Below are 13,120 nucleotides of genomic sequence, written 5' to 3'. Positions count from 1 at the left end.
GCTACATAGTTTAAAAGGCGGCCTGCTGCTGTTCTCAGATGGAATTAAACAAGCTTCACAGCAACCGTAAGATTAATTGAATCTTTATCCCTGTGAATAGCTGTAATTGACTCAATCAGTCAATCATTCATTCAGTGTCATAGTGGCTATCTGAGGGGCCAGTGTGTCAGTGTCCCAGAACCACATGAGCTGCTCTTATACACTGAGTATGCAAAACATGACATAGACTGACCAGGTGAATCCAGGTGAAAGCTATGATCCCTTATTGATGTCACCTGTTAAATCCACTTCAATCAGTGTAGATGAAGGGGAGGAGACAGGAGAAATAATGATTTTTAAGCCTTGAGACAATTGAGACATGGATTGTGTATGTGTGCCATGCAGAGGGTGAATGGGCAAGACAAAATATTTTAGTGCCTTTGAATGGGGTATGATAGTAGGTGCCAGGTGTCAAGAACTGCAACGCTGCAGGTTTTTCACGCTCAACAGTTTCCTGTGTGTATCAAGAATGGTCCACCACCTAAAGGATGTCCAGCCAACTTGATACAAGTCAACATAGGCCAGCATCCCCATGCCCCGACGAATTGAGGCTGTTCCGAGGGAAAAAGGGGGTGCAACTAAATATTAGGAAGGTGTTCTTAATGTTTGGTATACTTAGAGGTGTTTCTGCTGCTGCGGCATTGTGTGTGCGTGTGGCTGTTATACAACTGTTCTGTTTCAGAGAGGCCTAAAAAAGAATCTGCACGATTCTCCTTGGGAGTGACATGTGGTAGGTGTGTGTGTGTGTGTGTAGGTGTAGGGGGGTGTTGCATAGCGCCAAGGCAGGTCTGTGTTATGGCTGAGTAGAGAGAAGGAGCGCCAGCCTCACAGTGGCAGAGCCAGGTCTTCCTCTGAGCGCCTTCCAATCACTCCAGCCTGTTCTGAACCCATACATCCCATCTCCTTTTCCTATGCTCGATATCACTCACCTTCTCACTGGCCCTAAACTACCTATAGGTAGAACACTGCAAAAAGTGAAATCCAAGCAAGCCTAACTATCTTATATTGAGTGATAATTCACTTAAAATGTGTGTTTTTTGTTTGTTTGTTTTTTTACCAAGCTAAATTAGCTAATGTCATTGGCTGATAACGTTGCTTATTTAACCTTCAAAAAAGTCTTAATACAAGTTGTTTATCTTATTTCAAGATATTTTACCTTAATCGTCATATAAGATATTTAGGCTTTCATAGATTTCACTTGTTGCAGTGAAGTTGCACTGTTTGACCAGGAGAGATGGCAAAGAGACGCAGGAGATGACCAGGGTGCCATGGAAAGAACCAGAAACTATTGTAAATACTATAGATACATTTTGCATTTGGAGTTGCTTCAGTAGTGTTTTCATGCAATCAAGTCTGATGTCTCCTTATTCCAAAACACAGACATGGTGGAATGCCAGAACAATAAAGAGGTTCCTTTGTCTGTCTTCCGGAGATTCTAATTTTATAAAAGCACGGGAAGGAGGACAAGTGTAATGACCTCCCCCACCCTCCTTCCCAACACACATATCTCCCTCCCAATGCACACACATCCGCCCTGCATCCAAGAAACTTCCAGAGACATGCTTGCCAGATTCTTCTTTCCTCCATGTCTGTCCCCTCTCACCAAGGTTTTACATCATCTGTCCCAGTGCTGTTTCCTTTGTTTACTTCACTGTCACAATTATAGTAGAGGAGGAGGCAGATCAGTGATTCATAATCTTCATCCCATATATCAGTGACTAAATGGGACAATGATCTCCTTATAGTAACCAAGTGCGGCAATAATGATTCTACTATGACTAGATAACAACCCACCACCCAGTGGTTATATATTTGATAATCTTGTCAGACAGGTGACATAAGTATATCTTCATAAAACATATATATTTAGTAATAAGCATAAGCTTTATCAGGAGAAGGGTGATGAAAGCATATGTGTGTGTGCCTGCCTACGTGTGTATGTGTGTCTGTGCATGTGTGTGCGCCTGCTGTGCATGTGTGTTTGTTTGTGTGTGAATGCGTGCATGGTATAGCTCTGACCTGGGCCAACGACCTTGCGGGTGCGCAGGAAGCTGATGGCCAGTCTCATGATGGAGGCTTTGTCCAAGTGGGAGCTGACGCTGTGTGGTAGGGGCAGCTGATGGGCCAGCTCGTAAAACCCCTCTGTCTCCTTACTTCGACGACAGCGTGCAGCGTCACGAGACTTCTCCTTCCGCCGCTCCGAACTGTTCCTTGACAGGAAGAGAAGTCAGGTCAGGTGAGGAGGTCAATTGTCAGATGATCGAGAGGCTACAGGTAGAATGTTTAAATCAACCACGGTTGGGGTCCATTTACATTCCAGTCAATTCAGAAGGTAAACCAAATTCGAATTCCAAATGTTCCTCATTGAAAATCATAGAAGTGGATTTTAATTTTAATTTCAATGTACTTCCTGAATTGACTGGAATTTAAATGGAATTGACCCCAACCCTGAACCCAACTCTTAAATAATGTATTGTTTCTTTGTGTTCTTTCTCTCAGGACCAGCACCAATCCCCTGCATTGTATACAGTGAGTGGACAAACTGGCAAACCATATTGGATATACTCATTGTGCTCAGCAACAAAGAGACCCAAATCTCAAGAGAGTCTATGGCTCAACTTCTTTGAAAGATAAATAGAACTACACAGAGAATGATTTAGCACGCAAGTGTAGGGACTTACAATGGTAACAGACTGCAGATGCGATCATTGGGAATATTGATGCTTACCTGTTACTCACAATGCTGTGAGACAGAGTGAAACAGAGGCAGTGAGGGGAGAGAGAGAGAGAGAGAGAGAGAGAGAGAGAGAGAGAGAGAGAGATGGAGAGAGAGAGAGAGAGAGAGAGATAGAGAGAGAGGTAGAGAGAGAGAGTAGAGGGGTAGAGAGAGAGAGAGAGAGAGAGGTAGAGAGAGAGAGAGAGAGAGAGAGAGAGAGAGAGAGAGAGAGAGAGAGAGAGAGAGAGAGAGAGAGATGGAGAGAAAAAACGCTTGCGAAAGATGCACCCAATTGCTGAACCCACGTCCTCTGTCTCCGAAAGCAGGTCAGTGCCCAAGCCTTGTCACCACAAGCTTCTTAGCTTCTCAAACACACACATACACACACGTATAGAGACAACCGATTATTAAAGCCATTGTGCAAACCATAACCACAAACAAAGGGCTCTGAAGGAAAAAATCAAAGTTTTTCTAACATCCCAGCAAAGACATAACTCTCTTCTCACACACTCGTAGACGGGTGGGGTTGAGATATTTCTGAGAGGTTTTTGGGGAGCGGAGCAGAGAGCACAGACAGGCTCTTTAGCAGTCAGTCATATGATAGGATTAGTGTCTTACACCTAAATAGAGCTTAGACTGAGTCCAACTCTCAGAGCGGGGGGGGGGTGGTGAGAGTCAGAGTGCACAGCAAACTAAGAGAGCGACGGGGAATCCTGTGGTAGACCGACACAAAGGCATACAGAGTTGCAAAAACTGAGAGACACAGACAAAACATTTTGTGTGCTATAGGCTTTGCCTACATCAACATATTCCAACACAAAAACAGCTTAGGGATGGGGCTGGAGAAATGGAACCACTCTAAAATTAATAGACGGAGCTATGGATGTAGCAAACGCAGAAAAAAAAAAACATTTAAAGAAAGCTCCTTTGTACAAACTGTGTTTAAAAAACATAAACATACACAGAGTTAATATATCCCCATTCCAGTGAGCACAGGCGCAGTGCCAAGAAAATAATTACTGATATAATAGTACTGGAATGTACTTCCTCCATTTTTATAAACTGCTATAAACTCTAAGCCCTGACCCCTGACCTCTTCTGAATTCACAATAGAATTCAAAACTAGCTCAGAACCACATACTAGAATAGCAGTGTGTATTAAAGCACATCAAAAAGACTATGGAGAACCAAAGCCTTGGTGTAACCCTTTCCGAAAATCCGGTGTTTCTATGTCAAACAGTTTTGTTATATTTCAGTCTTCTGTGATGTATATAAAGTGTAATATTGGAATGTAAATTCAATGTAATAAATTTCAACTCTATATCTGACATGGTACAGGTGTCTTTTTTAAGCCCATAACCATTTGTGTGAGGAGTATACTTTTGTTTCAAAGTAGATTTGTTTAAGACTACCAAGGTAAACTCTGTGTGACCCAAATTTAGCCCACTGCAGTAAAAGGTTAAACAAGAAAAAGGGGTTGAGTCTGACAAAAGGAGAGGAGAGGAGAGGCTGCCAAAACAGCTACAATTACACTTAACCACAAAAGAAAGGATGAGGTAAGATGGGGTGGTTATACAAGATGGGGTGAAAGAACGGAGGGTTGAAGAAAGAGTAAAAGACTTGTAAGGGATGGTAATAGGGTGTAATGAGCTTTGTTTCCTTGGTGTGTTGTCTGCCCAGGGATGCGGTTTGCGGGCGGTTTTATTGGGGCATGGCACGTGGCACAAGGAGGGTGAACTCTGTGTGCCCTGTGCCCTGGCACACCACAGCTACTGTAGTCACATGCCACACACGCACGCACGCACACACACCCCCACAGTAAAATATAGTGTATGTTCAGTGGTGTGACTGTTAAAAGTCACAAGATAAGAGGACGAATAAACTGCCAAGGCAAACAATGAATAAAATAGCAAACTAGTTGAAAACTAAGCAAAGCAAAAGAATCCTTTACTTTGATATCAAGTTTTCTAAAATCAGTGTATTATTTATTTGGTTTTCACAGAGATTTATTTAGGTCTTGGCAAAGGTCCCAAAAAAATCATATCTTCAAGTTCTGACGGGACTTGGCAGGAACTCACTCGATAAGTGGCAAGACTGAGCTGAGGTGGACTTGAACTGAGAGTGGTGGCACCAATTCGTTGTTGTCCAGGCCTAGATCTTGTTCTGTTTCCTCCCTCAGTATTGGATAAACAGGACTGTGATGTTCTGAAGAGTTGGTGCTTGGGTCCACGCCAGGGTAAGGAGCTCAGACGTCCAAGTCGTTCCCCACAATAGGGTTCCATATTTGCCAACATTAAATGAAACAACACCCCACCACCTCCTTCCTCCCTCCTCCGTCTCTTGTCCTATTTGTACCAGAGAATAAATCGACATTAAGCTGGTTTCCACAGAGACCGCCTTGTACGGAACGGTGTCACAGAGGCCATGTTCTAAAAATGGGCCGTGGCAGGCAGACATTTTCCTTTCCTGTGTTGTATCCCATTGGCCAAAGGAAGATGGCGGAGCAGACTTCCCTCAGGCTCTGGAGGGATTCCGCAATAGCATACTGTTATCTTGCTACACACCATGTCCTACTATCTGTAATTTTAGCCCTCAAACAGACAAGGAATTGATTTATTGCAAAGTCATCATTGTCTTATCTATGGTTGGGAGCAAGAGTGATCAGTTAGGAATCTTGCCATGGCTATGCACTCTGACCTGTGTAGTGCAGTGGAGGCTGCTGAGGGGAGGACGGTTCATAATAATGGTTGGAACGGAGCTTCACCAATTCCGCTCCAGCCCGTCCTCCCCAATTAAGGTGCCACCAACCTCCTGTGGTGTAGTGAAGGGCTACTGAAGGTCAATATCTTATCAAGGTGTTTTTACACTGACCCTTGTCACGTTAAAGTATCCCAGAGGCCTGACCTCATTAACCCTGGTCATGTGATTTAGCCAGTGTCCACTCCTCACTGTCTGGCTAGTATCTCTCTCTGTGTGTGTGTGTGTGTGTGTGTGTGTGTGTGTGTGTGTGTGTGTGTGTGTGTGTGTGTGTATGTGTATGTGTGTGTGTGTGCTCACAGCTAGTGGTGCCCTTTTTGATAGTCTGCCCTATTGTACTGCTCAGTCCCAGTGGAAGATCCAGGATATGAAACAATGGAGTCCCAGCACTGTTCGGGCACTGAGCCTCCCAATGTACTCAGCGACCCCTCTCACTCACAACCAGGAGACAGTAGCCAATACAGATCCATCTGCCGAAAAGTTCAAACAGTCTAAACACCAATCATCAGACGACCCTTTAATCCAACTACATACCCAACAGCCCATGAAGTCTACAGTCTGAACCCAAGTTGGTCAATGCGTCAACCAAGTTCACAGTGAGCCCCGCTTCAACCCTGACATCCAGGGCTAAGCCAACTGGCCATTACTTACAATCCCCAAGAGTCTATCAGGTCTACAACAGGCTCGTGTTTCACTCTAGCTGTCAAGTGGCATAATTAACTCTTGTCAAAAGTGAGGCACACCTGCTCTAAAGGCTTGTTTAATGGTTATTTGGTTAAAAAAAGAAAAAGGGAGAGTTTTGACAGAGTGATCATCAGGCTTCAACGGTCTGGCCACCAAGTCTACAGGTAATCTACTACTAAACTGCCACTCTGCTAGAGGTGGTTGTTGTGTGTGAGAGAGAATGTGTGTGCTTGTGGACAAGAGAGAACGATAATGAACAGAGGGAACGAGAGAGAGAAAATAACGTGTACAGTATGCAGAGAGATTCAACAAGACAAGTGAGAAAGAGAGAACGGAAGAGAACAACAGAATTTCAACACTAACAGAAGAAAATAAACATCTAGATGAAGAGAGAGACTCAACAAGCTTGTTCAAGTTGAAACATGGAAACCGCTTGCTGAGGTTTCCTCATTCTTTGTCTCCTGAAATCCATCTGTATATCATAGTTATCTACAGAACACATCAGAAGCCCGGGGACTAGGCAGAGATTACAGGGCCTTAAAATGTATTTCTTTGGAGGTACCATGTCAACACAGACCCCTATCACAGAACCACACATCTCTCTCATCTCTTTGAGCAGCAATGGAAAAACATGATGTTTTTTTTACATTCAGAGTCAGAACAGGCTAGTGGTAATCATCTTAGATTTGCCAGCATGTAAACACAATTCAAGTGTAGCACTAAATGGGCATAGCGTAGCTGATATACAGTGCATTCGGAAAGTATTCGGACCCCTTGACTTTTTTCACATTTTGTTACGTTACAGCCTTATTCTAAAATGTATTAAATTACTTTTTTTCCTCATCAATCTACCCACAACACCCCATAATGACAAAGCAAAAACAGGTTTTTAGAATTTTTGCAAATGTATTAAAAATCAAAAACAGAAATACCTTACTTACCTAAGTATTCAGACCCTTTGCTATGAGTCTCGAAATTGAGCTCAGGTGCATCCTGTTTCCATTTATCATCCTTGAGATGTTTCTACAACTTGATTGGAGTTCACCCGTGGTAAATTCAATTGATTGGACATGATTTGGAAAAGCACAAACCTGTCTATATAAGGTCTCACTGTTGACAGTGCAAGTCATAGCAGAAACCAAGCCATGTGGTCGAAGACAGGATTGTGTCGAGGCACAGATCTGGGGAAGGGTACCAAAACATTTCTGCAGCATTGAAGGTCCCCAAGAACACAGTGGCCTCCATCATTCTTAAATGGAAGAAGTTTGGAACCACCAAGATTCTTCCTTGAGCTGGCCGCCGGGCGACACTGAGCAATCGGGGGAGAAGGGCCTTGGTCAGGGATGTGACCAAGAACCCGATGGTCACTCTGACAGAGCTCCAGAGTTCCTCTGTGGAGATGAGAGAACCTCCCAGAAGGACAACCATCTCTGCAGCACTCCACCAATCAGGCCTTTATGGTAGAGTGGCCAGATGGAAGCCACTCCTCAGTAAAAGGCACATGACAGCCCGCTTGGAGTTTGCCAAAAGGCACCTAAAGGACTTTCAAACCATGAGAAACAAGATTCTCTGGTCTGATGAAACCAAAATTGAACACTTTGGCCTGAATGCCAAGCATCACGTCTGGAGGAAACCTGGCACCATCCCTACGGTGAAGCATGGTGGTGGCAGCATCATGCTGTGGGGATGTTTGTCAGCGGCAGGGACTGGGAGACTAGTCAGGATCGAGGGAAAGATGAACGGAGCAAAGTACCGAGAGATCCTTGATGAAAACCTGCTCCAGAGCGCTCAGGACCTCAGACTGGGGCGAAGGTTCACCTTCCAACAAGACAACGACCCTAAGCACACAGCCAAGACAACGCAGGAGTGGCTTCGGGCCAAGTCTCTGAATGTCCTTGAGTGGCCGAGCCAGAGCCCGGACTTGTTCCCAATCTAACATCTTTGGAGAGACCTGAAAATAGCTGTGCAGCGACGCTCCCCATCCAACCTGACAGAGCTTGAGAGGATCTGCAGAAAATAATGGAAGAAACTCCCAAATACAGATGTGCCAAGCTTGTAGTATCATACCCAAGAAGACTCGAGGCTGTAATCGCTGCCAAAGGTGCTTCAACAAAGTACTGATTAAAGGGTCTGAATACTTAGGTAACTACACATCTGCCACACTGATCCTCAACACAGGGGCCCCTCAGGGGTGCATGCTCAGTCCCCTCCTGTACTACGCATGACTGCATGGCCAGGCACGACTCCAACACCATCATTAAGTTAGCCAACGACACAACAGTGGTAGGCCTGATCACCGACAACGATGAGACAGCCTATAGGGAGGAGGTCAGAGACCTGGCCGTGTGGTGCCAGGATAACAACCTCTCCCTCAACGTGACCAAGACAAAGGAGATGATTGTGGACTACAGGAAAAAAAAGAGGACTGAGCACGCCCCCCTTCTCATCGACGGGGCTGTAGTGGAACAGGTTGAGAGCTTCAAGTTCCTTGGTGTCCACATCACCAACAAACTATCATGGTCCAAACACACCAAGACAGTCGTGAAGAGGGCACGACAAAGCCTATTCCCCCTCAGGAGACTGAAAAGATTTGGCATGGGTCCTCAGATCCTCAAAAAATTCTACAGCTGCACCATCGAGAGCATCCTGACTGGTTGCATCACCGCCTGGTATGGCAACTGCTTGGCCTCCGACCGCAAGGCACTACAGAGGGTAGTGCGTACGGCCCAGTACATCACTGGAGCCAAGCTTCCTGCCATCCAGGACCTCTATACCAGGCGGTGTCAGAGGAAGGCCCTCAAAATTGTCAAAGACTCCAGCCATCCTAGTCATAGACTGTTCTCTCTGCTACCGCACGGCAAGTGGTACCGGAGTGCCAAGTCTAGGTCCAAAAGACTTCTCAACAGCTTCTACCACCAAGCCATAAGACTCCTGAACAGCTAATCATGGCTACCCGGACTATTTGCACTGCCCCCCACCCCCACCCCCCACCCCATCTTTTTACGCTGCTGCTACTCTGTTAATTATTTATGCATAATCACTTTAACTCTACCCACATGTACATATTACTTCAACTACCTCAACTAGCCGGTGCCCCCGCACATTGACTCTGCACCGGTACCCCCCTGTATATATAGCCTCCCTACTGTTATTTTATTTTACTTCTGCTCTTTTTTTCTCAACACGTTTTTGTTGTTTTATTCTACTTTTTTATTAAAAATAAATGCACTGTTGGTTAAGGGCTGTAAGTAAGCATTTCACTGTAATGTCTGCACCTGTTGTATTCGGCGCATGTGGCCAATAAAATGTGATTTGATTTGATTTGATATTTACGTTTTTTATTTTTAATACATTTGCAAAAACCTGATTTTGCTTTGTCATTATTGTGTGTAGATTTGAAGAGGATTTTTAAAATATATTTTAGAATAAAGCTGTAACGTAACTAAATGTGGAAAAAGTAAAGGGGTCTGAATACTTTCCAAATGCACTGTACGCATTAGCTCAGCACCAGGATTAAACTGTTTAAACTCTGCACTGTTTTGAGAGAAAAGTTGTGCTGTTCACTTCAGCTGCATCCAAGCACTAGTTCTAAAGCCAGCCAGCCAGGCAAATAGCCTTCCCGCCTGCTCTGAGACGTCTGCATGGTCTTAAAGCCAGCCCCCTAATACAGCTAAACTGTATTGGCCTTTTAATCGGAATTAGAATGATTTTAGTAGCCTATTTTAAACACCTATGTTGGTGTTGAGCTAAGATATGGTGACTGACATATTCTGCCATACCCAATTGATGCCCATGTTGTAGGTTCCTAGTGAACACTAACCAGGTTGCCAGCGTCACCAAAGTTCAAATGCATCTTCTAACTCTTTCAGATCTGTCTAAGAATCTCAACTATTTTGCAAGACAGTAAAGAATGTCAACATGTCAAGTTGAAATGCCAGCTATCTGGTTTTGACAAATGAGCTACGGGGCTCTTGATGGTATGGCAGAATATGATGGTATGGCAGTAGGCCTCGAGGACAACTATCTTTATTTTATCTGTATTAATTTGTCAGTGAGGTAACCTTTGACCCAGAGATCAACTAGAAGGACTACAGAGAACTAGCTACATACAGTATGTCATTATGTCACAATCAGTGGAGGCTGCTGAGGGGAAGACGGCTCATAATAATGGCTGGAACGGAGCTAAAACCATTCCATTGATTCCGCTCCAGCCATTACCACGAGCCCATTCTCCCCAATTAAGGTGCCACCAATCTCCTCACCAATCTCCTGTGGTCACTATACACACAAATAACACAGCAGTCAATCAATCTAGTATTATGACCTTACACTAACTAACATCCAAGTAAAACGTTGTGAAACAAATACACTGACAGAACATCAATAAATGTCAGATCCCACTTTGAATACACATTTAAATGCAAACTCTTAACCCTTGCGCACGACTCACACACACACACAAACAAACAAATGTCAGGCTTTTGACTCAGCAGTCCAGCTGCAGTCAGGTGTACTCGCTGCGACCAACACCTTGTGACATCTTGAAAGGTCAGTGAACGTCTATAAAATAAGCTGTGTGCCTTTGCTGCCATCCCAGTCCTGTGCTGGCTGGAATCCCCCTGGATCAACCCCCTGTCCTTGGCTAGGGCCACACGCACGCGCACACACACACACACACACACACACACTCTCTCTTTCTAGGAGTAAACTAGCACCCCTTGTACCTTGTACCTTCATGACCACACAAGCAATGTCATCATTCAATTCAAATTTGTTGATACGTTTGTCCATTTCAGAATGTTCAGTGCACAGACAGACACCATATTAAATGTCATTAACTGGATACAGTTTTCTTTGGGGGAAAAAGTGTTGAAGTGATTTAATCTTGTTTTAACTGCTCTCAGTATCACTTGATGTTTCATGAGAAGCCTACCTAACCTTACTTAACAAGTTTCAAGTTTTAAGTTTTAATGTCAAATGCACAGTGAAATGCCTTTCTTGCAAACTCAAAACCCAACAATGCAATAATACATTTTAAAAAACACGAGAAATAAGAATATAAAATATGAAATACACAATAAAGTAAGTAAGTAAGCATACTAAATACAGGAAATATTTAAAAAGTAAGTTCCAATACCATATTTACATATGCAGGGATACTGGAGTGATGAAGGTAGATATGTATAGGGGTAAGGTGACTAGGCAACAGGATATAAGATAAACAGAGTAGCAGCAGCTTGTATGTGAGTGGGTGTGCGGGTGTAGAGTCCGAATAAATGTACACTACCGGTCAAAAGTTTTAGAACACCTACTCATACAAAAGGTTTATCTATATTTTTACTATTTTCTACATTGTAGAATAATAGTGAAGACATCAAAACTATGAAATAACACATATAGAATCATGTAGTAACCATAAAAGTGTTAAACAAATCAAAATATATTTTATATTTGAGATTCTTCAAAAAGCCACCCTTTGCCTTGATGACAGCTTTTCACACTCTTGGCATTCTCTCAACCAGCTTCACCTGGAATGCTTTTCCAACAGTCTTGAAGGAGTTCCCATATTTGCTGAGCACTTGTTGGCTGCTTTTCCTTCACTCTGCGGTCCGACTCATCCCAAACCAGCTCAATTTGGTTGAGGTCGGGGGATTGTGGAGGCCAGGTCATCTGATGCAGCACTCCATCACTCTCCCTCTTTTTTTTTTTTTTCTTTTTTTTTTGGGGGCGGGAATGGATCAGCTTAATATTGCAGATAGATTGTATCTTCTATCAATGTAATTGTCTGCATCACTTCCAATCCCCCATGTTTTTTTTTTTTTATATATATACTCCCCTTTATTACTTTTCAACCCCACCATCCTTTCCCTACTTGGAGTAAATTAGTGAACAACAATGCCCAGGCCTCTACTTCCGGTCTATACTTACTATCTACACCTTATGGACAGAGTTAATTTTACAATAATTATATTATATATATATATATATATATATATATATATATATATATATATATATATATATATATATATATATATATATATATATTCTTTTTATTTTTTTTGCTCCTGAACTTCTACTCTCAACCTCTCCGATCATTTTCATGATGTCCATCCGGTTTGCTTCTATATGCCATATCTTTCTAACTGTGCTCTTTCCCAAAAGCTCCCAACATACAACCTATATACTTATTATGGACACAGTATGCTTACATTATTAGCTATCTTTGTTATTATTATTTGTTGTTATTTGTTATTAGTCCCATCCTTCAACTCTATTCAATACCTCCCATCTATCTCTTAACACCATCCATATAGGATTTCTATTTGCCATATATATTTCAACCGTACTGTGATGTTTTACAAAAGTTCTGAACCTTTCTATTCTCATTGCTTCTACAGATTGTGAATTAAAAATAAACATTTTTGCTAAAAGTATTATTATATTATTGATTGATTGACTATGACTTTTCAGATCACCCAGTAATGCTATCTGCAAGGTTAGCTCCAGGTAAATATTGCAATCCTTTAGCCATTCCTGGACCTGTGTCCAAAAACAAGCTACAAATGGACAGAACCAAAACAAATGATCTAATGATTCTGTCTCTTCACAGCAAAATCTGCAGAGCTGGGAAGATTGTATCCCCCATATAAATAACATTCTATTGGTAGCAAGAATTTTATATAATAATTTAAATTGAAAGATTCTAATTTTTGAATCCGGTGTCGTTTTGCGTGTCAGTTCATAAACACTATGCCATGGGATTGGTACGTCAAAGATCTCTTCCCAACTATTTTGCAATCTATATAATAATAAGCCATTTAGCAGACGCTTTTATCCAAAGCGACTTACAGTCATGCGTGCATACATTTTTGTGTATGGGTGGTCCCGGGGATCGAACCCACTACCTTGGCGTTACAAGCG

The 13,120-nt window shown here is 42.8% G+C and overlaps 1 protein-coding gene across 2 annotated transcripts in view; it reads right to left on the bottom strand.

Moving 5' to 3' along the window:
- LOC121547664 (endothelial PAS domain-containing protein 1-like) overlaps positions 1 to 13,120 on the bottom strand; it is a 61,770-nt gene that overhangs the window by 22,378 nt on the left and 26,272 nt on the right. Inside the window, exon 2 of one of the 2 annotated variants that reach the window (XM_041859035.2) lies at positions 2,059 to 2,249. In XM_041859035.2, the coding sequence (XP_041714969.1) occupies positions 2,059 to 2,249 (191 nt within the window). The remainder of the gene's footprint in view (positions 1 to 2,058; positions 2,250 to 13,120) is intronic. The other variant, XM_041859036.2, reaches the window with a different exon arrangement.

Source organism: Coregonus clupeaformis, chromosome 31 (assembly GCF_020615455.1).
Source record: "Coregonus clupeaformis isolate EN_2021a chromosome 31, ASM2061545v1, whole genome shotgun sequence".
NCBI classification, from domain to species: Eukaryota; Metazoa; Chordata; class Actinopteri; order Salmoniformes; family Salmonidae; genus Coregonus; species Coregonus clupeaformis.
Note: the sequence above shows the minus strand (reverse complement) of the source record. Positions and strands in the feature narration are given on the sequence as shown.